Below are 25,629 nucleotides of genomic sequence, written 5' to 3' on the forward strand. Positions count from 1 at the left end.
TTTCACCCTGCCCCTCCCCTCGCCCACTCCAGCTGCTCACAGCAGTCCTCAAATCCTTTCTGCCCCACCACCTAACCCTGGCCACTGTGTTGAGCCACTGTATGGGTTTGTAAAGTACGCTGCAATACAACATTTAGTTTTTATATATTCAGGGAAACCTGACGGATACCAGAGTCTCCTTTACAGCAGGGGTATGATTTACATACAATAGATGAAAGTACAAATAAAATAAAACAAATATACAATACAAGAACCGGTTACAAACAATACAATACAACAGTTTACATGAATACACAAACCACACATACAAACCTCCCTAAACAAATCCTTCACTAAAAACATGAAATGACCTCCAGGTACCAGCGTGTCCAGTTTTAAGGCAACCTGTAGGTCATTCCAAGTTCTAGGACCACAGTGACTAAAAGTAGTTTTCCCCAATTCCGTAGAAACCTGTGTAAGCTCAAGACTTAACCAACCCTGAGTTTGGTAACTTATGTTCTTCATATACTTCAGTAATGAGATTAGGTAAGCCAGGAGCTTTCAGTATGCAGCAGGGCTTTGTACACAATGTCGGGTGCTCTATCTCTGGCTGTCTGGTGCCACTGCCCCTTATCACATCAAGTCTGAATGGGCATTAACAGCTGTGTCAAAGGCTTTGTGTGGAACAGAGTAGCAGCAGCCATGGTAATTCTGGGTGTAATAGGAGTGAGATGCTTTAATTTACCTCAGACAGATGTGGTTTTCAGGTGCAGTGGGGAGCCAGTCACAAATTCAGCTCTCTTCATTTACCGTTACCATGACTGCCTGTTTCAGAGAAAACGATTGGTGCAACTGAATTGTGAATATGACTAGATTATTCTCCAACTTAGGCGATAAATGACTTTGTAGCATCGCAAGCTCAAGCTCACAACAGCATTGAAATGATTATTTTCTGTCACAATGGCGCTCTGCTCGAAAGAATGAAGAAAAGCACCACACGGCTTTCTGTACATGATTTTCTGGCACTTCACAATACAATATGGTCGAGACTAGTAGACTGCTGTACTTGACCTTGAATACAAAACAAGCATACCTTGGATAAAACACCAGTCAGTCAATTACACCGCAGGCTGATTATTGTATAAATAAAAAAAGTGTAGCAACAGCTGCTACTGTAGTTAAACAGAGATAGTTATTCATATCAATATTCAGACTTTTCTGACTAAAAATGTTGTATTTGATTGTGAACTTTGTAGGCTGTGAAAGAGGTCCATTGACTAGCAAATGTCAAGGATGATTTGTACAGGGCTGGAGCAGCACTCTATTCCTGCTCAAACACATGATCAATTCCAATACATTCAGCTAAACATAAATAATGAATACCTTTTTGGGTATCAACTGACATGAAATAAACAAAGACGGCTAAACCAAGTGGACAGGGAGCCGAAAGTTGTAATATGTGTTTATGACCATATGAAAGTATGTGTGGCTAAGTGTGTGTGTGTGTGTGTGTGTGTGTGTGTGTGTGTGTGTGTGTGTGTGTGTGTGTGTCTGGCAACAAGAGTACCATCCATTTTCCAATCCCTCCATCTGCTTTGACAAATGCTAAGCCAGGGTGGCTGTGCCAATAAACACTCGTTTCCCTCATGATTTTGGCCCAAAATCCCTGTCTGCTGCTTCATATTTCATTTTGATTGATTAGTCTTCAATTTCGATACCAGTAATGGTATTCATAGGTTCCTACCCACACAGCTGCCTGAGTCAAATTAACGCACAACAAAAATCCCCAAAGATTAAGGATGTGTAGAACTGCTCAGAAAGCGTGACCGCCCTCAAACACACACACACACACACACACACACACACACACACACACACACACACACACACAGACACACACACACACACACACACACACACACACACACACACACACACACACACACACACACACACACACACACAGGCTGTGCCCGCGGCCTCTTATCAGTGCATTGTTACAGCTAGAGAATCAGTCAGACACAGCCATTCATAAAATGATATCAGGTGGCAAATCCAAGCTCATTAACTACAGTACATTAGGTCAGTCCATGCCATGACTGTGGTTTGTAGTTACAATTCTCACACAGGCTGTTTTGTGATTTTCAAATCACTTCCAATCCAGTCTGTGTGTTTACAATCATCAGAACTGCAACATTGTTTGTTCACAGAAATGCATTGTTTGTTCACAGAAATGCTATAATCTTACTTATAAATCAGCTTCAGACTTCTAGTTTAGTGCTACACAAAGAAAAGCAGACGACCAAAATTCAGTTGGAGTTAGGGTGAGGGTTGGAGATACAGTAACTTTAGGATTGGAGCTAGGGGTTAGAATTAGAGCAAAACAAAAGTGCCAGAAAACTTGTCCTCAACAGCTGGATCTGAGTTATTTGGTGGGAAGTGACCTGAGGCCAAATCTTACACACTGAGGGATTGAGAGTGTGTGTTCAGCAAAAAGCGAGACGGAGGAGGAAGCAAACTGCTGATCCAGTACGTCTGCTTCATCTTCTCCATTGCAGATCGCAACAAAAACCATCAAAAACACATTGTACAGTAGGATCACATCAAGGCCATAAACATCCACCTCCAGAAGCTGCCTGCCTCCTCAACATCTGTTATCCTCCTTCCTTTATTCTCCTGTCTTGTCAGTATTGCCCTCCGCCTACACTGGAGGAAACCAGCCAGATCATTTTTCCTTTTCTGTAACTTCCCTTTTTACTTTAATGACATTACCTCATCATCGTAATACGGTATTAGCTTCCAATCAGGCGTATTACAACTTAAAATCAGGAGGATTAGAGATTAATTACAGAAATCAAGTGCTATTGTGCATGGGAAAATACCATAATTTTAGAGAGAGAGGGAGAAGAAAGAAAGAAATAAAGAAAGAAAGAAAGAAAGAAGGAAAATACATGGAGCGAGAGAGGGTGAGAGAAGAAGATAGAGCTAGAGGAAGAAAGAAAGAAGGAAAAAACAGAGCGAGAGAGGGAGGAGAGAGAGAGAGGTACTCCCGCCTTCCTATGTGGCTCCCACAGTGCCATAGCATCCTTCACTGCTCCTTCTGTCTCACACGCTGACATCCATTCTCGCGCTCCACTCGCTGTTTACTGCGTTGTGGGAGCGAACATATTTCCATCTCTCCAGAAATTCCCGTTCACTCGTCATGTACTTCACATGAAGCCGGAAAGATCCTGAAGACCGCTGCTGGACGCAAGAAGACAGACCAATGCTCTTTTTGGGAATAAGATAAATAGTCACCCATTTTTCCATCTCTTATTGGGTGCCTCGGCTTCTTTAGAGCAACAGTATGGATCTGTCATTCATGGCTGCGCAGGTAAGAAAAGCGCTTTGTTAATGTTATTTCCAAAGATGTGGGGAAAGTGAAAGCCTGTCCGAACTTTTGTGTTATCAAATTAGGAGGCGTGGCACGTCAACAAGTTCTGTTTTTGTCTTCAGGCTAATTTGTTTGGCGTTGATGCGCATCTTGAAAAATACATGATAACTAGTTATCTCTATTTATCCTACAAATTAAATCCTAACGGGATTGTATGTCCGTGACACCCATCTATTTCATTTTAATGCATGCATGGCCTGTCAGTTTTACTTCTAACTGTAGGCATTATATTGTCAGGCCACTATTTTAGTTGCATCTGTCAGTGTTGCACAGTTTGACGTTTGTCATATTTTACTACATTTTCATCAGGGCTGATTCATACTATTGTACAGGTTCATGTTAGGAGACATTTCTCATAAACATTCTGTATAGAGAGACATTGCTGAATGGCATTCAAGGACACTGATGAGCTGTGTTACATTCACTGACTTTCACCTTGACCCTTGTGAAAAAAGATTGCCTACATACTGCATCATGTCACGAGTCACAGTTGTGCATATTCCATTTTAATTCAGCCAATTCAGAAAAACTATTCAATTAATGAATGGACAAAGGGCCCATTGTTCTCTATAAGGACGTTTGAGTTCATGAATTGAATTCACCTAATTAAACTGCTACTGACATGGTTTAATGAGAAGCATGGGCATTGTACTGTATACATTCAAATGAGTTAGTTAACTCCTCATACTAACCCTGACCTAAGCAGATTTCTCTGATATCCACACAATTCCTGTCTTCTGTCCGCCAAAAAGCTCTTTTTTAATGCCTTTAAAGCAGTCTCGGCACGCAGGTTTTCGAAGCGTACTTCTCTCTCTGAGTGGACAGGCTAATTGAACGAAGGTGAAACTCATTTCAGAGCTCTGAGTGGCCAGTAATGGTGACTCAGAACAAATGCGAGCAGCTGTCCTTGGTAGTCTTGAAGATTGACTTTGCAATGAGAAAAACAGAGGGTGCTTTTTTTGTCCATCCATCTCAGCGGACCGGCGCTGGCTGGAAACTGATAGACCTTCTCCACCACTTTGTCTCTAAAGGATGACTGATGCCAATCATAACTTAACTCCTAAAGAGAATAAAAGTTCCTGTGAAGTCAAACTTTTCAAATGAGCCCGCAGGATTTTGCCGTAGATGTTTCCCTGCAGTAAGTACAGCAGCGATTGGCAGTTCTGCAGGGAGTGGCTGGGGTTGTGGACCTGTCAACCTTCACCCTACAGTACTTAGAGAGGATTGGCAGAGAAGACAAGATGAGCAAAGACATGCATTGCACGTAATTATCAATTTGGTTTCTAAAGAGAATAACTCTTCTTTCTTTCTCATGTCTTTTTGCCAAGCTGTGGAAAAACCAGTGTCTGCAAGGTGGAAAGGTTTTGGCAGAGCTGGCACAGCATAGTACACAGCTCTGTTAATGTTGTTCTTTCACTCTATGTGAAGTACAGCACTGTATGTGTCTCTTCAATAACATTGCTTTGGATGTGGTGCCACACGTCTTTCTAAGCCTAGAGGTCTCAAAGCAAAAGTCCCAATACATTTAATTATACATTTATTTATAGAGCACATTTTCGTACAGAGACTGCAGCTCAAAGTGCTGTACATACAAATCAAAGAAATAATAGTACAATAGAAGAAAAGTGAAATAGGAAAACAATAAATAAACAGCAGTAACCTACATGTTAACATGATACAAGCAATGGTAATAGATAATTAAAGCACTATTCTAGTAAAACTCAAGCAATACGGACCAATAGTGAAATAGAAAGCTGTCTCTCTCTCTCTTTACCTCACACAGGTCACAGAGGGCAATAAAAGAGAGGATGAATGTGTATCTTAGTCAAATAACAGGTCTGGTTTGTGGTGGGAGTTTGCCATAAACATGCTAGGATGGTACAAATAATGGTAATGGATACTAAAATTCTATTCCGTTCTTTTTGATTCACATTGATTGGTATAGCCCTTAATCACTGTTACAGTCTAAAACGGTTTCATAATGCCTGAATATGAAAGACAATAAGTGATGGTACACAACACCCCCCGACCTTAGACCCTCGCAGAGGACAAGGAAAAACTCCCAAATAAAACCTTACAGGAAATAAAAAATGGAAGAAACCTTGGGCGGGGCTCCTCAGAGAAGGTTCCCCCTACCAGGACGGTCAGGCGTGCAATAGATGTGGAGTTTGGGCAGGCAGAAAGTACAATATACAAATTGTCATGATGAGTGTGGGACATCCCGACGTCACAGCAGACAGCAACTCAGTCAGCGCCACCCTGGGGATGGGGGGACCACGCAGACACCAACACTGTCCAGCTGCAACCTGGAAACATGGAAGGTGCACACCCAAAGGTCATGTCCATGGCTTCTCGGTTCAGTGCGTGACTACACTCTATTTAATTGGAGTGCTGCCACAGTCATGTTTTTGTTGTTGAAATGGTGTGTACAATCGCTGAATAACTCTCAATAGAAGTGTTCTTTCTTCACAACAATGCCTCCTACCGTGTGTTGATGAATGATTTGCATATGGCAGCAATGGCTCGGTGGTTAGAGATGAAAAGACCATGCTTCATCAGTTCTAGAGTGGCGACATCCTCAAGTATCCATCACACAACATGCTTTAATAGTAGGTGGCAACAGTAACGCCACGACGGATCTTGAATGCTAAGTTGAGAACAACAAAGCTGACTCTCTATGCTGTCGACAATAGATACAATGATGGAGGTCTAAAAATTATAATGGTGTTTCAATAGAATACACACAATGCAACTGAGGGAATATCATACAGTATAGGGCACATGTTGTCTCCTTTTTCATACAAGACACATTACGGTGTAATCTCTTTTAGGGCTCTATTTTCAGCCGGTGCAAAATGGACACAGGTCCTAACCCTAACCCTAACCCTAACCCTAACCCTAACCCTAACCCAAATTCAGGCGCATTGGCAATTTGTGCCGGCGGTAAGAGGTGAAATTACCACAGCGCTGGGGCGCTGCCTCTCTGCGCTGAGTGGGTGGAGTAGGTAATAGAGGCGTGCTGAACAGGCCAACTGCCATCAGTGGCACTGAAAAATTCAGGCCTTGAAAATAGTATACAATATAATAATATTTCAGACACCCCCCTTGACGCACCCCCTAGCCCATGCACCCCCGCCAGCGCCCACATTTGCGCTAAGACTGGTTTTTACTCCGTTCAAATATAGCCCTTATTATTGCTCAAGAGGCAGAATGTACTGAATGTAATATTCACATATTGTTGCTTACAGATGATCATAAATATAATGTATTCGTCCATATCAAAGCAAAACTTGAACCATAGAGACAGCATGTATTCATCCTTTAGAATCAAAGAGAAGATGAAAGCACTGTGCAGCAAGGTGCTGATCCTAGCAGGAATAACTCATATAATATCAAAGAGAAATTGCACACTTGAATGACCCCACCGACCCTACACCATCTGAGGTCAAGTTTGCCCTCATCAATCACTCAGTGAGGCAAGCTACTGTTTTTATTGTCAAAGTGTCAAAGTGCTCTGGACCGCACTGGCCAATCAAAGTCATGCATCACTGACAGATCTGTCCCTCAGTCCCAGACCCAGACCCAGACACCAGACCCCTACAGGCTATTGTCTGCACTGCAGCCCCTGAGGGCCCTCCCTCAGGCTTGTTTGTGCTGCTCAACTGGTAAGACACACTCTCAAGCACCCATCCTCATCCCTGAATGAGTAAAGCTGCTATAGTCAGTATTCGATGCTCACATTTTCTTTTAACGAGAGGGGATGGATGGTCAATGTATAGTTCGTACAAATAGAATCTATGAATTTAATCACTGTCTTACCTCATTCAGCCACAGAATCCCTAGTTTATCAGCCCCCCGTGGCATTGGGACGCGTGGAATCCACACGCATACGCACCACACTGCGGGCACTGTGGGCACCCGACAGAGACCCGTTTCTGCTCATTAGCGCTACGTTTCGAAATGTAGGCTGGAATGACACAAATGAACCCGTAGCATCACTTTTACACTGTGACACCCAGGAGATGTTCCTCGTCATTCCAGGCCCGCCTGCGTTCCAGTTTATTCTGGCTGAGGTCTCATCCCTCAGTCTGCCTGCTCTCTCTGTGCTGCTGGCTATTGGTATTTCTCATTACTGATCCACTCCACTGAGCTCCTGTGGAAACTGCCTGTGCAGTGCTATCCTACACCTACCTCACAGAATCTTCCCCTCCATCCCTCCTCATTGAATTTCAGTAAATGTCAATGAAGCTCAACGACACCAAAGTGTAATTACTATGCAATTACTAAGTAATATGTAAATACCTGCTTAATACCGGGTTGTAATCCTATCTGCCTCAGCTGAATGAGTAAAGAGGAGAGAGGTGGCTGACAGTCATATAGCTGAGCTTATAATCATATCACTGCTTACCCTCTGTGACATGTACGCTCCACAACACCATCATTATTAGTGCTGTATTAATACAAGATGCTGCATTACATTCAGAGGTACACATTGCTCCGTCCTCCTCCTCCTCCTCCTCCATCCTCCTCCTTCTCTTCCATTCTCCTCCTCCTCTGTCCTCATCCTCCATCCTCCTCCTCCACTATCTAGCCTTTTCTCAATTGTTAGGAACAGGACTCTTCTCCTCTGTCCTCCACTCGCTTCCTACTGAAAACGCATTGGAGGAGAAGATCTAGGTTCCTCCCCTTGCATATTCTCCTCCAACGCTTTTTGAGGGAGAAGCGAGTGGGGGACTGAGGAGAGGACGCGAGTCGTGCTCCTAACAATTGTGAAAAGGCTTCTGTGTCTAGCAGGTCTCTGGTGAAACGATGTGGCAGATAAGTGACATCTGACCCAGGAAGGACCCCTCTAATGGAAGAGGCATCACTCGAAGATAGACCAGAGAGTCGGGTACTGTATCACTCACTGAAGTGATAAGGAAAATGGAAGTTCAACAGTTCACAAGGGAGATTATTTTCTTATTACCCCCCCCCCGTGTGAGTGCAGGAGCCTCTATGTGGTGCCAATCATTAATGTGTTTCTGTTGCATACAGATAATGCATAGTTTGTGTGTGTAATCCTTAAATGCAGACCACCTGCATTTTTAGCCTTAGGGCATTTGTTACTGCATGTCTATCCTGATTTGGAGGTTGTAATAATGGTGCTTCATAATTTTGATGAGTTATGAGTTCACTTTCCCAACTCTGAGCTGTGGCTTTCAGATGAAGTCTCTGATCCTCTGAAAGAACAACTCCAGCAAACTGCATGACCCCCTTTGATATAAGTGTCAAGTTAATTATGGTGCGTTCCGACTATCTTTACTTCAACCATCTCTGCTGTCTGTGAGTAAACATCAAACGTCTGCATTTCTGGCTTCACAAAATGTACTCTAGTGAGATATCAGGCAAAGGTGATGTCAAACCACGCTCCCTTTCAGGTTACAAAACGTACCTGATAACTCAAAGCAGATTGATTAATTTGGGAAGGTTACCGTATATCCTATTTATATACAATACAATGCCTCTGTATGCTGCACTAGACAAAATGCTGATCAGGTTGGCTGTAAACATCCAAAGACAAAGCAATATGCACATTTTACTTTTTTATGAAGACGTCAACATATATGTACAGCGTCTCGCTGAGACTTTTATGAGACTGGGGTACGTGGCAGGGTGGCAGCTGATGCTGTGTTGTGGATAATGAGGAAGACAAAGAGCTTTATACATTCATAGTTGATGAATAGATAGCCTCTTTTCACAACCGATGTACCTCCAAGACAACGCCTGTTATCCTTGCTGTATGTTGGCAATCTGAGATGGAGCCCCCCCCGAAAAATGATGTCATTAGATCTTCTTCGAACACGGAGCACTAAATTCTGTTAAGCCTGAGGAAGCTCCTATCCTCCCTCATACTGTGGTTTTTCATTTAGTTTTTGTCCTCGAGTTGTTTAAGAAGCCAGCTAGTTAGTTCGTTACAAGTTAATGATGGCGATGTCCAAGAGTGGAGAGGATGGAGATGTCCAACATAGCTGATCATCCCTGTTTGACATGTCCCCATAAAAAGCTGATGCTATCTGCACTGCATGGGTTGAGGGGAGGTCAGGCTCTGCACAGCAAGACCTCCTCAAGGTCTACCGGTTTATTGTTGATGGGCCTGTAGATAGGACAGATAGGACAGAACATGGAAGTGGAACAATGTAACCCTAGAATTTGAATTCTAGAATTTGATATGTTCTATGCATATAATAAGAATTCTCTCCTCAAATGATATGGATTGAACACATGAAAGTGGGTGCTGAGGACACATCACTGGATTCTGGGGGATGTAATGTATCTGTCTTTGCGAGTCATAGGTTGTAGTCATGGGCAACCGCTGCTGGTCATAGAATGTATCAAACAGCCAGAGGTTTTAGTTGTTTCCTGTCAAACTGAGAAACCTTTATCTTCCCTACGTGGTGTCAATCCACTGACAAGCTGGAAATTGTGGGGGGCCAGTGTGCATCCAGCATGGATTATTCTTGAGGTACGTGTCAAAGAAGCCAGCTACCCAATTACCAGTCCTAGCTACTGGGGTTTTCTATGCCTAACCTGATCGTGGGGTATCAATAAAGTGTCTCAAATGCCATATTGTATCACATGACATCCTAAGCTATTGTTGTGGCATGGTTCCAGCAAACATACAGTACGTATTTGCATTTCGCTGTCAACTTCAATAACATCTTCGTGCTATTCTGGACCCCAGTGAATGAGTGATTGCATATTGAATCAAAGTTCTACAGAGAGTGAAGGGAGACTTAATCATACCTCACGGGGAAGCATGAGGTAATAGTAATCTTGGTGGGCTTCCAAACCACCCAGTGCATGACATGATCCTGTATCACGTCCTATAGGGCTGTTGTTCTCATTGGCATGTATGAATAATGCATTCATATGAATATTCTATTTAGGTCCCATTCATAATTTGTGATTATTCTGTATGTTTAGGTATTACTTTGATACTGATACCATACACATTATACACTTGATTACTATACATATTCCCTCTCTCTCTCTCTCTCTCTCTCCAAACAAGACAGGAACATGATCTATTCTACCTCATTAGAAACAATACTGTTTACCACCTTGTCAAATTTGTCACCCGGGTGCCTTTGAATTGACTCAATTGATGTCTGATTACCTTGTTCATTGATATTCAGTTTTGTTCCCTTCCTATCTTTCTCCTGTTGATGTGTCATTGAAAGATAAGTCTCTTTCTCTGACTGAGGTAGACTGCTTGTTGTACTTCTCAGTCTGTAGCTTATAGGCTTTACCCCTATATAAATCACCACTATGCGTTGATCAAATAAGACAAATCTTTCTTTATCCTTTACCTTCTCCACATGTTTAATATGCTAATGCTAACTTGCTCTACATTTCCTTCTATAACACAGCTCATTCTATTGCAAGTAATAATGTAAATATTGTCAATTGGTGGCATTTCTTATGCAAATCATTTAGAATGTCATATACTGTATTGGAGATTATTTCCTTCACTTGGGCTGAAATATTGTGATAAATAAATGTGGGTATTTTGCCTTATACATATTTACAGAAATTTATGATACAATTCTTAGCAGAAAGCTTATCTTTGCTGACAAGACATGTGCATCTACTAAATACCCAATGTTGTACCAAACTTTCCTCTTCTATTTTGTTCTTCTCCTAAACCTGTCTTTGCCTCTGTTGGCAGAACTTATCTTATCGCTTGAGGTTGGATTTCATTAAAATTCATATCTTTCTCATATGTTGTACCACACCCCTACTGTTTCACTATTCTGCCCGAGAGCTATTTATAGAAGAACTGCAAACAATACCTATTGAGTTTTTCCCATAAGGTTTTGAAGCGCTTGGAGAGTAAAGTAGAATGTTGTTTCTGCAATGAATACAGCTCTAGTTTATTTAATATTAAACACAATAAACAATAAATGTTTTAACATACATAATTGCCATGCAATAATAATAATAATAATTATAACACATTTATTTTGTATAGTGCTTTTCTCAGTACTCAAAGACACTGCCATGTACACATCAGTTGACCATAGGATAGGGGGGGTATCATGTTGTCGAGGGCCTTATACTAGGTGGTGAGGATAATCTTGAACTGGATTCTGAATCTGACTGGGAGCCAGAGGAAACATTTTGGTGATATGGTCACTAGAGTGGGTTCTGGTAAGCAAATGGGTGTCTGAGTTCTGTATGTATTGGAGTCTGTTGAGGACTTTGTTGGTGGTGCCAAAGAGAACACTGTTGCAGTAGTCCAGTCTGGATGTTAAGAATGCATGAAAAAGAGTCTCTGCGTCATTGAAGGACAGGCGGAACATTCCTGAGGTGGAAGAAAACTGTTTTAGCCATGACACAGCCATTTAGCATGAGGTTCAAATTAGAGGGTGGAGTCCAGGATGACGCAGAGGTTACGTACCTGGGTGGAGACAGTGAAGCCATCAATGTTGAGGGTGACATTTTGGGCACAGTGGGAGAGGGATTTGAGGTCAATTAATATGATTTCAGATTTGTTGCAGTTTGAGGAAGTTGCGTTGTAGCCAGGATGTGATGTCAGGGAGACAGTTTATTAGGGTGGAGTGGGTGGCTGCAGTAGTTGTTTTGGTGGTGAGGTAAAGCTGAGTGTCATCGGCGTAGCAATGGAACCAGAGGCCATGGCGACGGATAATCTGTCCGAGAGGGGGCATGTACAGGATGAAGAGGAGAGGACCAAGCATTGATTGTTGAGACACTCCTTGGGTGACAGAAGCTGTGTTGCAGTTGTTGATGGATGATGGATGGAGAGGCAGTGCTTTCTGTCTAAGTGGTAGAATATGTAACTAGTTTGGGGCAGTGCCAGTTATGCTGAGGCAGGTCTCAAGGCCTGTGTTGAGGTGTAGTTTATGATGTCACTGAGGTCAAGGAGGATTCTGCTCAGGGATCCGGCATCAGAAGAGAGCAGTAGATCATTAGGGACTTTTAGGAGCGCTGTTTCAGTGCTATGTTGGGATCGGAAGCCAAACTGTAATGACTCATAGAGGTTGTTGGACTGAATGAAGTCAGAGTAATAGGAACCAGTAGGAAGAGCAAGCACGTTGGAGAGAGTCTTTGTACGGCTGCTGGTGTTGTTTGTAACCGTGTCTCTTGGAGAGACGCTCAAGTTGATGTCCTCTAGAGTGGAGTTGACACAGCTCAGGGGTGTTCCAGGAGGCAGAGTGTGTGAATGACACTGATCCGGTTTTCATGAGGACTAGTTGACCAGGCAGGTGGACAGAGTGTCATTGTAGAAATGAACCAGTTCTCTGGGGCAGTCTGACTCAGTCAGGGGGAGTCAGGGGGAGTCAGAGATCGTCGCTGAGAGTCAGGCTGAGAGAAAGGCAGGGGAGATGGCCTTGAGGTTCTGGAATATAATGGTGCGTTTCTGCTGCAGGTCAGTTATGGGGATGTCAGCAACAAACCGATTGGCTTGGTGGTCAGAGATGATGAGGTCAGTGGCAGACAGATTTCCAACGTTGATGCCAGCGGAGCATACCAGGTCGAGGATGTGGCCACGGCTCTGTGTGGGGAAGTCAACATGTTGATGGTGATGTTAAAACAACTGCAGGCATTCAGTGGCTATTTCACAATCAGTAGAATCATGTACTGTATGTTGAAATCACTGAACAGTAGAACCGATGGTGATATGGGGCGAGGTGGGGGGTGGGTCAGTGCTATAGGCCGAGGCAGTTTAAAGCCAAGGCATTCAAATGAGATTGCCAGGTTTCAGTTGGACAGAGGAAACCAAGCTTGTTGTCAGTGATGAATTTGTTGAGGTTGAGGCTCTTGTTGTTTAGAGATCGGGGTGTTGAACAGGGCAAACTTCAGATGTAATTCCTTTCTGATGGGTTGAGAAGACATGGCCAAGGATCTCAGACAGGCAGGATGTTGATGCACATGTTGATCGTCATGGTGATGTTGTGAGGAAGCGACAGTGACAGGCCACAGTCTCTGGGTGGATCCAGGGTTCCTAACCTCAGCAGTTGTTACATTGAGAGGGATGGCATCCCTGGAGGAGTTAGGCTTCATGGCTTGACGGTGTCCTGCTCTGATTCCTCTTGTATGCTTCCTCCACTGTACTGTAGTAAGCTCTAATCTCACTGCAAACGTTGTTTGGTTTTTTTGAAAGCCATAAAGGAATGTTGAGGAGTAAGCGAGCTGGTTGTCCACTGGTGTGGTAATCCTAGAAATTGATATTTTCAATTATGTTTTTAGTAGATTAATGTAACGAATACAATTAAATATAAAAACCAACAGTTGATCAAAAGGTGTTCACAATATAAATCACAGGAAAAAAGAAAAGAAAAGTATATATATATATATTGAAAGCGAAACAACCAGGCAGCCATTACGGTGCACACTCACACACACACACACACACACCCTCTGTGGAGGGGTAAGGGGATGGCGGCTTAATATCAGTGGCCTCTTTCCCTCTGTCACTCACTCACTTCCAGTACTGTGTCTCAGTTCTACACATTACCACATTCATGTAAGGGCCTTAAATAACTAGGTCAACATAGAACACTTAGAATATAATGGCACCCTCAGACAGTTTGAGCATGCTTCCTCGAGTGTCTATTTTAATTGAACTGGAAACATATTTTTCATAGTTTGGCTCCTTCCTTGTGGTATTGATATTTGGTAAGCCATCCAGATGTTCAAGATCTGAAGGAACACCTGTGTTGGAGCTGTAATTACTGTTGTTACCTCATAAAAGACCCTGTTTCTCTCTCTACAAGCAATATAATGTATCAATTTGACACCGCGGTCTCTTGTCTGCTCATAAATGCCACCACCCACCCCTAGACACCATCCCGTGCCGCAGCCGCCCACCTCATTACACATTTCAATACATATCTGTCATAGTACTTAAGAAATACAAGAGGTGGAAATCTGTCCATTGACCTGTGATTAATGGACAGCACGTCCAGAATGAAGAGGGAAGGGAATTACATTGGAACTAAAGGTATGAATGTCACTGAACAGAGAGAGAGAGGGGGGGAGAGAGAGGTGTGTGTGTGTGTGTGTGTGTGTGTGTGTGTGTGTGTGTGTGTGTGTGTTTGTAAACAACCCAATGAAGAAACCCATCTTCACGTCAGTGATTTGTGTCTCTGCTGACCTCTTGTACACAAACACACACACGCACACGCACACGCACACGAACACACACACACACACACACACACACACACGTACTGCATAGTATACAAAATACAAATGTTAGTCATGTCTGTGGAGGGGTAAGGGAATGGCGGCTTAAGATCCTCAGTGGCCTCTTTCCCTCTGTCGCTCACTTCCAGTACTGTGTCTCAGTTCCACACTAGAAGCATGGTTACCACATTCATGTAAGGGCCTTAAATAACTAGGTCAACATAGCACACTTATAAGCAATGGATAATGTAACACCCTAAGGCTGACTGCAAAACATTCATAAATGCTACTGTCAACCAGCAGTAGATACTGAACAGAAGGTACCGGAGGACTGAATTTAGACCAATGTGGTACACAACGAGCGCTGGACTCACTTTGGTCTCCTCACTCTCATTAACTCCCATTTCAAGCGGTCCATATTTGACCCGGCTTCTGAGCAGGTGCATCGATTGGTTCTCACAGACTTTGGATTTGCATTTCGGCGAGACATCTGGTTCCTTGCTCCTTTCATTGCAGCGAAAAGCAATGGGGCGGTTCTTAAAACAAACGTGGTTGTGGTTCGTTCAATTCAAAAAGATACAAGGTAAAAGATACAGGGGGTACACCAACCAGCTTAGGGAACAGCTCCTTTATTACTGACTCACCATGCCAAACAGGCCTCTCCAGACTCTGAAGTCAGGTACCAAGTACCATAGACATCGAGTTTCACTTTAGCCAGGTTAACTGTATGCACAGAAACACTGCCTTGCATCTGCTGAATAAACCGGTCATAGGTGCTATAAATTGTTTAGGAATGTACTGTGTATATTTGTAGAGCTGACATACTGCCCATCATAGGAAGTCGTACCCACTTGGCAGTGAGGAAGGATTATTCTCTTTCACAGCAAGTTACCGAGGGGTTTGAATATTACATACAAATTTTGTCCCTGTGTTATTTGTGCTTTTAGCAACTCTTCTTGTGTTTCGTTCAACGTAAGATAAGTTTACTGGTGAATGAAAATAGTGTCACGCTGGCAGCTGATCAACTGACAAATGGCAGGAATAGAATGGAAAGTCAAATTTAAATCATAAGGCTTCTATTTCTGGATTCACTTATCTTCTCTCCTGTCCTTAGTAATTGCTTGGCTTTCCCATTGAGGCATTTGACAAAGCATAAAAGCGTAACCTGTCCTTTTGATTACATTTCAGAATGAGTTATGGAAATGACTTAACAATCGGACAGCGGGAACTCCTATGCAGGCATCTCTTGAGATGTGTTTGGGAAGAGATAACTAGGAGCTTTTTGGAAGTGATTAGGAGTGCTTCTTCACAATGACAGTTCTGCATATTACACCACACTAGGCCCACATCGAGAAAGATAGTTTGAGGTCACTGGAATATGCTAACACACTTTCAACACAAAAGGCATTTGTCTAGTGAAATGTAAATAGTGTGTATTGATTGACACAGCATGTTTGCACACAGACCATGTACGTCTGAAAGAGAGAGAGTGCGTTTGTCTGTCTGTCTTTCTGTCCGTCTCTGTCTGTCTGTCCATCTGTCTGCCTGCCTTTCTGTTCGTCCGCCCACATGTCTGTTTGTCTGTCTGTCCATCTGTCTGCCTGCCTTTCTGTTCGTCCGCCCGCATGTCTGTTTGTCTGTCCGTCCGTCCTTCCATCTGTCTCTCCTGCTTCTCTTCCTCTATTTCTGTTATTTTCCTGCTAGAGATGTATGCTCCAGAGGATGATATACATCATGATATGTAGCGGCCATGATACGTCGTGTGTCCCAGGGGACTCTCAGAGATCATGGAGACAGAGCATTTAGTAAAGGGGCCATCTCTGCCTGAAGTTGTGTATCCCTTGGCGATCATGAGCTTGACAATATTGCCCTTACCAGTGAAAGCTCATACTACAGCACCACCAAGTCCATCAGCAGTCCATATGAGTTCAGTATGATGCTCTCTCTCTCTTAATGGCCAAAGGCATTTGACTGTGTAGGAAATGTAAGATTGCACTGTAGGCTGCCCTATACTGTGGTATTAGCATGTATCTGTCAATCCTATGCACAATCACATTGGAAATCAAAATCAACGTTTATTTATGATGTGCACAGAATACAGGTGTAAATGTATAATGACATGCTTAGTACAAGCTACCTCTCAACAGTGCAGTGAAATCTAAGGATAGGAGTATGCTAATGTTTATCATTGGACTCTGGCCATGTTGTAGTACTCTACTTGAGTCCAGCTCTCCACTGATGTGACTGGAAGTGATGGAGTGATTATTGCTGCTACTTGTCAAAGACTTGTATACAAGGCAGGATTCAGGCATGGCTAATGATGTATACATCACCACAGAGGAAGTCTCATTATCTAATGTAAAGCTTCTTGATAACCCTGAGGTTGAGCCTGAGAGGGGAATGATTCAGTTGACGTCAGAAATTGAATTTTCCTGTGTTGCAAGTGGAGTTGCGTACTCAACAAGGCTAGTGTCAGGCATCAGAGGTAGAGAGCATGTTGTGTACCCTGAGATTTGGAATGCTTCAGTCGACGTCAGATGTACCCTTCAGCATCAAACATGGTTGATCGTAGGAAAGCTATACCTTACAGCTCAATAAGTCATAGTGATAACCACTACAATGATTATTTACAAATCGCAGCACTGAGAATAATTTTCACACACACAAGCAGAATGCAATACCACCATGCATCACTCACACAACAGCTAGTGTGGCCCCAGGAAAAAGCTGTTCGTCATCCTCATCTCTGACAGTGGCAGGGACGTTTCTTAGGTCTTATTGCCTTTCTGCCATGCAGCTTACTGCGGATCAAAGACTCACAGTGTTATGGTGTTTTTCCGGCTGCTGTTCGTGTTTTTCGAGCAAGCTCAGTGTGAACAGTTGCTGCCCGCAGAACCAAGTCTTACTTGAGTGGAGATTCAATTAAGGCCTTTCTTTCCCCCTCCACCCTGAAATGTTCTCAATATTGCAGTGGTGAAGGAGTAGGCTTGGATGGAGCTGGGGGGAGGCTGATGCAAGCACAAGATGAAATGAGCACCGTGGATGGTTCACATCATTTTACCCCCACACACCCGCATGTCTGAGAGACATCTCTTTGGTGTTTGAATTCGGATCATTTTTTTCTGCCGGAGATGCATTTCCCCCTTATTATGTAAAGCCTTATTATGCATAGAAGACCCTAGTGTGTGTGTGTGTGTGTGTGTGTTTGTGTGTGTCTGTGTGTGTGTGTGTGTGTGTGTGTGTGTGTTTTGGTTAGCTGCTGGGTATCATCCTTGACATGTTACCGTCAAATAAACGTATGGGCGGAGCCCGGAAATATTATCTCATGCCCTGCAGCATCCAATCAGAGAAGAGCAACCCTCCACTTCACCCCACTGTCAGCCGCCTGTGGTCGTCAAGAAAAGCCATTATTTGTTGCTAAGCGCATCCCCCAGGCAACGGGCACAGAGCTCATTGAGTGCAGGGAGAGCACTTTTAAAGCCACAATGACATCAGTGGATAGGATGGAGACATGGATTTTTTCATTTTTTTTTCATTTTTCAGAAAGGACCTCAGCACACTGTTAAAGTTAGACCATAAAGATAGCATAACTTAAGAGAAGGAACAAGATGGTAGGGTATCCAAGTCAGTATTTATTAACTTTTAGGCAGGGGCCTAAAGAGATGGGTCTTTAGTGTAGCCCGTCCTCTGATAGTGAGCCCCTTCTCCGATTTCTCCGTCCTCCGATTTCTACCTCCACCAGCCTCCCCTGGTGATTTACCACCAGGACCATTATGGACATGGAAATGACAATACATGCTTTCCACTACATTAGATGGATAATAGTATTGATAATAATATTGACAATAATATTAATTATTATTATTATTATAATTATAATACAATTTAAACACAGAAATACCTCATGTACTGTACATGAGGTATTTCTTTATTTCAATTTTATTTGCAGAAATGTCTAAAAACGTGTTTTCGCTTTGTCAATATTATCTATAACACAACACAATGTGGAAAAAGTGAAGGTATATAACTGTATATAACCATATCATAAAAGCAGCAATCAAAGTCTAGGGTAAGACGTCCTCATGTGTGCTGTTTTAATCTAAGTGGCAGGGAGATGGAGATGATTGGAGAGGGTGTTTTTTTATTGAAAAGCTCATATGAAAAATACATGATTTCAGATTCACACAAACATGGGAATTGTGCACTAAGGAATGCAAACGATGGTACTGTAGGCGGTGTGCCAGGATAAGGATGTGTGTTGGAAAAGATCGGATGTGTTCTTGAGAGTAAGCTATACTTTAAAACACATGCTGCACATTTAATCCGCTTTATACATAATTAAAATGTGTGCTCATACTGTATGAATGATTAATGGATTTCTGTTGTGGAAGAAAAGCATTTTTTCTGTAATTTGTGAAAGCTATCGCATGGTGGGAAACAGTACTATAAGTTTAATCAGTTCTCAAACTGGCCATAACTGCTTTTTTAAATTATATATTCAGAAAGTAAGTCATGAAAGAGAAACTGCATTATTTGTTTATTTGTTTATCAGGATCCCCATTAGCTGCTGCACTCCTCTTCCTGGGGTCCAAAGAGAACAGAAAACAAGAACAACATACATATACAATAATAACATGATCATTATAATAACAACATTCTAATGATACTGTATATACAGTATATAAACACACACACTTTTAATAAGCAAACGTTTGATAAATTAATACACTTTAAGGCCCACTGAGTTAGGGTTAGTCAAGAGGAGACCACAATTACATCAACAGCACTGTGATGAACAACAGCTTGAGGGCAAATGACTCATATACACAAGCATATAAAGTACTTTTCAGTATTGCTCTGGCCATGTAAAGCCCATGACAATTGCTGTTACTCCACATTGGCCCTGTGTGACTATTGTTGTGACACAGCAGAGAACAAGAAAGTCTCTCTGAAAGTCTCTCAGCTCTTCTGTTGTCTGTCAAAACAAGAGCACATCTATAAACTTGTCACTGTCCAAACAACAAAACAGATCCAGAAAGAGGCTACGTCAGGCCTGTTCCCATCGGGACAGTTTGGAGACAGAAGGCCCACTTTTAAAATGCATGAAATTCACTGAGTCACATACCACAACAAGAGAGTTTTCAAGGACCTCCGGCTGCATATGATTCAGAATGTTTTCGCTTTACATATTTAAAATAGATGTTATGGCCCAAGACAACAACCAGGGATAGTCAGACCTCCTCCACAACATTTTGTTGTAGAGCTGCAGCATCAATTTCGTTTTCAAGTGCTGCTATGGAATCTAGGCCAAATAGATATGTTAGATACAATAACTATTTGCAGTTTTTACAAATCATTTGATATACAATTAATGAATTGTAACATACTCTGTAGGTTACTGATACTACTGTAGGTCTGTGGTCTTCTGTTAAGGTCGTAAGCACGCACTTCTTTTGACATTGAAAGGACAGATTATATGTAATACACACACACACACACACACACACACACACACACACACACACACACACACGCACACTAGTAAAGCTTCTCTCTAAATCCTCATTTTGAGGAGAGGAGATTATTTTCTGCAAGAGGAAATATGAAATCCTAAGTCATGGTGAAAGTGTAAGTCCTAAAAGCTCTAATTCCCTCATTCCTCAACCCCAGCCCTGTCTTGTGGGCAGTTGTGTGGTGTCAGGAGTTTGGGTGCTATACTGTAGTAAGTTGGTTCTTCTGATGACAGACTACCATGCAGCTCAGGGAGTCATGGACGAGAGCATTTCAGACACAGACACATAGTAACACATGTCAGGAGTTAGACACTGGAACGAAAAGAGCTGCCCAGATGTCACACTCACACACCCACGCACGCAAACACACTTGCAAGCACGCACACACACACACACACACCCCCATACGCACACACCTATATGAACACACACACACACACACACACACACACACACACTGTAGCTTGATCTTCATCTTAGTGTGATAATCAGACACTAGGCTCTGCTCTCATCTGGTCAGAATGGGAAATCAGCTTTTGTTGCTTGTGCATTTGAATATTTAACTTACTGTAGGTTGAACTCTAAACTCCCACCTTCACGCTACCGCTCTAATTACCAACGCTCATTATCACCACAATACAAATCCCAGCTGGTAACCTCAATTATTTCATACTTGACTTGATTTTTCAAGTCCCTGGTAACTGTTTTCATTAACTACTGTAACTGCCTGCTTTTGATTACTGTTTTTTACTTGTATTTTTTTATTTCTCTGTAACAGCAGAGCTATGCATTTTGTAATTTGCAATTCTCTGCAATAGTGAAAGAGATCTCAGCATGACCTTATGAGTAAGAGACAGAGAGGGCAGCCTTGGGCTTCCGTTCTCACAGTAAGATGTGAGACGCTGGATGATTCATACACATCACAGAGACTGACTAAACCATGTTAGGAAAAAGATTATAGTTTAGTGAGAAAATACATTCTCTCAAAGTACTAAATTAGTCAAGTTTACTTGTAGCATTTATATTGAAAGATTAAAAACAGCACTGTTACGGTTACATAGCATAACAACACATTTTATTTGCATAGCAATTTCTCACAAAAGAAAGCTCAGTGGTACAGATAAACATAAATCAGAAGAAAAAAACAATACAATACAACTAAGGTAGAGAGAGAGAGAGAGAGAGAGAGAGAGAGAGAGAGAAAGACAGAAACAGTGGTAGAGGTAGAGAGAGAGAGAGAGAGAGAGAGAGAGAGAGAGAGAAAGAGAGACAGAAACAGAGGTAGAGGTAGAAGGAGAGAGAGAGAGAGACAGACAGAAACAGAGGTAGAGGTAGAAGGAGAGAGAGAGACAGACAGAAACAGAGGTAGAGGTAGAAGGAGAGAGAGAGAGAGACAGACAGAAACAGAGGTAGAGGTAGAAGGAGAGAGAGACAGACAGAAACAGAGGTAGAGGTAGAAGGAGAGAGAGAGACAGACAGAAACAGAGGTAGAGGTAGAAGGAGAGACAGCTCAAAGCTCAGTGGTACAGACAACCTAAAGAGGTGCTCTAGATACCTTGGTAGACAGCTACTCAGACACTATGGAGACAGCAGATTGACTCTGCTGAGCCTGACACAGGTGTCTGTCTGGCCATAATCACTGTGCTACACTTGTTCTATTGAGTTCTTAGATTTATTATGAAACACTCCTGGCCGTCAGAGTGATGGAAAATCAATGAGACCGAAACAGTAAATCTGAGCCAACCAGCATAACCGTGTTGGAGACTTGAGGTTCCACCTGGCCACTCACACTGTGTCTGTGTGAATAAGCATTTGTAAGTCCCTGGATCCCTTCCGTCAGATTCATAGGATGGCCAGGTCAGTAGGACCATGGAAGATACCAAAGCTATGGTCCTGACTAGGTGACATCATTTGTTATTGTCTCCTTCCTACTCCCCCAAGTGATGTTGGCATTAAAAGGTATTTGTTTGGGCTTTCAGTAGTTGAGTGCTTTTATTATTTTATATATATATTTTTTTTATTATATTATTGGCCATTTAATGGACCACTTACTGGTGGCAATCCCCCTGAGATCCAATTACAGTACATTCTACACAACAGTTCCTGTAATCAGGCTCTCAGTAAGGCACAATGCCAGGTGCACCTGGGACCTATTCATCAAGATGTAAGAGCAGGTGTACAGTAGCATTAAGCCTCCTTGAACTGTCTCTCTCTTTCTACCTCTTCAGCTGTCCCTGTGGATGAACTTTTTGGGTTCCATGTAGAACCCTCACTTCTAACCCCCCCCAAAATATGTTTTTAAAGGGTTCTCACAAAACAGGCAAATAACCTTTTTTTTGTTTCAGCTAGAATGTGAGTACTATAGGTGTACTGTATGACAATGTAATACAGAAACATATAACGGCCGGTCAAGGTCTGATTCAAATGTTCAGCCTAAGGCACAGTAGCATGAATAAACTGCTCATGTCGTATACATCTGGCTGTAGCCCATTCAGCCAGTAGCAACTACTTCTGGGAGTGGTCAGGAAAGTTCAGTCCACAGTTTAGTTCCTTTAAAAAAGGTCAGTGTAGAGTACTGTAGCTCTATTACCCATGCCACTTACCCATGCATGGTTATTGGCATCAGTTTCCAAGCACTAATGCAGGGGAGCTGGGAGATGGCCCTCGTTGGCTGCTTAAGTGCACAGATGCCTGGGGGATGTGTTCCAATACCAGGGTTTCTCTCTTTACATTCCATTAAAGCTTGAAACCGTTCACTGGGCTGACCTCATGTTACACAGCACATGGGAATCTCTTGGATGAATGAGTAAGGAGTGATACGAGTGCACTGTACCAATATTTTCTCCTTCAAGGTTCAATATAGAGTGAATGTGTTTGCACCTTGTCGGAAAAACATATCTATTTGACTTCTCTTAATGTTACTTCAAGGGTGCCGGACTTGCTGGAGCAATTACTTTATGAAAGAAAACGGGCCGCATTCCAAAATAGGTTGAACTTATGCACTTATGCTATATATATATATATACACACACACACACTCACTGAACACTTTATTAGGAACACTAAACTAATACTGGGTAGGGCCCTTTGCTCTCAAAACAGTCTCAATTCTTCGTGGCATTGATTCCACAAGATGTTGGAAACATTACTTTGAGATTCTGGTTCATGATGACATGATTGCATCACGCAATACCTGCAGATTTTTCAGGTGCACATTCAAGGTGTGAATCTCCCATTCCACCACATCCCAAAGGTGTTCTATTGGATTCAGATCCGGTGACTGGGAAGGCCACTGAAGAATACTGAACTCATTGTCATGTTCATGAAACCAGTTTGAGACAACTTTTGCTTTGTGACATGCTGCAATTATCATGCTGGAAGTAGCCATTAGAAGATAGGTTAATTGTGGCCATGAAGGGATGCACATGGTCAGCAACAATACTCAAATAGGCTGTGGCATTCAAGTAATAATTGATTAGTACGAGTCCAAAGTGTGCCAAGAAAATATTCCCCCCCCGCCCCCCCCCCCCCCCCCCCCCAAAAAAAAAAACATTTTTAAAAAATGTGTGTCTCGGTATATATAGATTGTCTGTCAATATACAGTACGTTGCCTCATTAGTAGTGGTCATGATTCCGATTACAACAGTTGCTATACAGTACAACAACATGTCAGTATTTCTCTCATTCATGTCTCAATCTGAGTCTCCTTCTGGCTGAGCGAAAGCGATCACTAAGTGGGGGGTAGGGAGGGAGGGAGGGAGGGAGGGAGGGAGGGAGGCAGTCCCAGGTTACTGCTTGGCCCCTGCGTACGGTACACGCATGTCTGCTCCCATCAGGCTCATGTGGAACAGCGAGCGCACAACTAGATGTGTCATGTCATTAATTCACCACCAAGGGCCAATGGCTAGAGAGCAACAGAATGTTTTTTTAAACATTGTTATCCCTGTGCGAAGGAAGACCTTGAGACCGTGTGTGGTTTTGCATTTGTGTCTCAGCGTATGTGTCTGTGTGCGTATGTGTCTGTGTGCGTATGTGCGTGCGTGCGTGCGCGCGCGTGTGTGTGTGTGTGTGTGTGCCTGCGTGCGTGTGTGTGTCTGTGCGATGAAAGGAGAACGAAAGAGAGTTTTGGTGTATCTGAGAGTGCTTGACATCCCTCCGAGGTATTTTTAGCATTGTTTTTTAAAACATCCTCGTCGGAGGAGAGGAGTGAGAGTCTGTTGTCTAATCTGCATGGCAAGTGAGTGTTCTCATCTCGAGCACTCTTCGCCTCTCTCCACACACACACACACACGCACACACACACACACACACACACACACACACACACACACACACACACACACACACACACACACACACACACACACACACTGCACATATCAGAGGATGCACTTCTGCTCTGGCGATCAGACAGCCCTCATGGAGGCTCTAATTGTCCCAAGCAATAAATCACTCTCTCTCCCCTGATGTGAAATATTTATTCCATGCTAATTAAGCCCTAGTTCTCATGGTGGGATTGGCCTGTGTGGAGACTGGAGACCAACACAGAGTGGAGTGAGAAACCTTGTTCCCATTTGCTAAAGAGATGTCGTGATACATCCGTTATGTCCCTTTAATATACTGTTTGAACTTGCTAATGTGTGACCAGGAACCATGCTACTCTCAGGACATGGAGAGCGGGTTTTCTGTGGGAGGGGGTTTTAATGCCCTGGTGTTCTGTAGTGGCAAAGTAGTCTTTGCTTGATACAAAAGAAAACCATTTTTTCAACTAAGTCACATGTTAAGGCTACAGTGATTTGCAATGCATGCTTTTTGACAAGAATTGTCCGGTACTTGATAACTCATCAATGACCAAACATATAGTCACACCATTTGATTTCCTAAAGTACTGTATATATATATATCTCTCGCACATATCTAATCCTATACCCTAACACAGTGCACAACAGTGAACTAATCTCCCCCCCACCCCTTCTTTCTCTCTCTCTGTCTCTCTTCTCCCCCCCCCCCCCCCCCCCCCCCCCCTCTCTCCTTCTCCCTCTCTCTCCTTATGTCTTTCTCTCCTCCAGATCCCGGTCATGACGGGGGCCTTCATGGACTCCTCACCCAACGATGACTACAGCGGCGACCACTCGCTCTTCAACTCCTCGGCCAGCGTCCACGCTGCAGCCTCGGCAGCCTCCGTGCATGGCCAGCAGGAGGACCAGTCCATGTCCTCCGACGCCATCTGGCTGTGGATCGCCATCATCGCCACCATCGGCAACATCGTAGTGGTCGGAGTGGTCTACGCGTTTACCTTCTGATCCACCACCCCTCAACCCCCCCCCTACACCCCCCCCCCCCCCGCCGCCTGCCCCCCCCCCCTCCCCCCCTCCCCCCCCTTTCCCCGACCTCTGAGACGAATGTGATAATGGACAAGGACGAATATCACATCCAATCAAAGAGCTGTGGAATGTTGTCGCTGGCAGCCATGTGGGATTCTACAGTTGAAAGTTCTAGAACATTCACAATATA

The 25,629-nt window shown here is 43.1% G+C and overlaps 1 protein-coding gene across 1 annotated transcript; it reads left to right on the forward strand.

The window, feature by feature from the left end:
* Nucleotides 1-3,325: 3,325 nt before the first annotated feature.
* On the forward strand, nucleotides 3,326-25,418 carry LOC310814007 (uncharacterized protein C14orf132; the record flags this gene model as incomplete). Its single annotated transcript, XM_083683218.1, has 2 exons — nucleotides 3,326-3,352; nucleotides 25,185-25,418. 2 exons carry the CDS (start codon nucleotides 3,326-3,328, stop codon nucleotides 25,416-25,418), a joined length of 261 nt encoding a protein of 86 aa, XP_083539344.1.
* Nucleotides 25,419-25,629: the final 211 nt, after the last annotated feature.

Source organism: Argentina silus (assembly GCF_951799395.1).
Source record: "Argentina silus genome assembly, chromosome: 13".
NCBI lineage: Eukaryota > Metazoa > Chordata > Actinopteri > Argentiniformes > Argentinidae > Argentina > Argentina silus.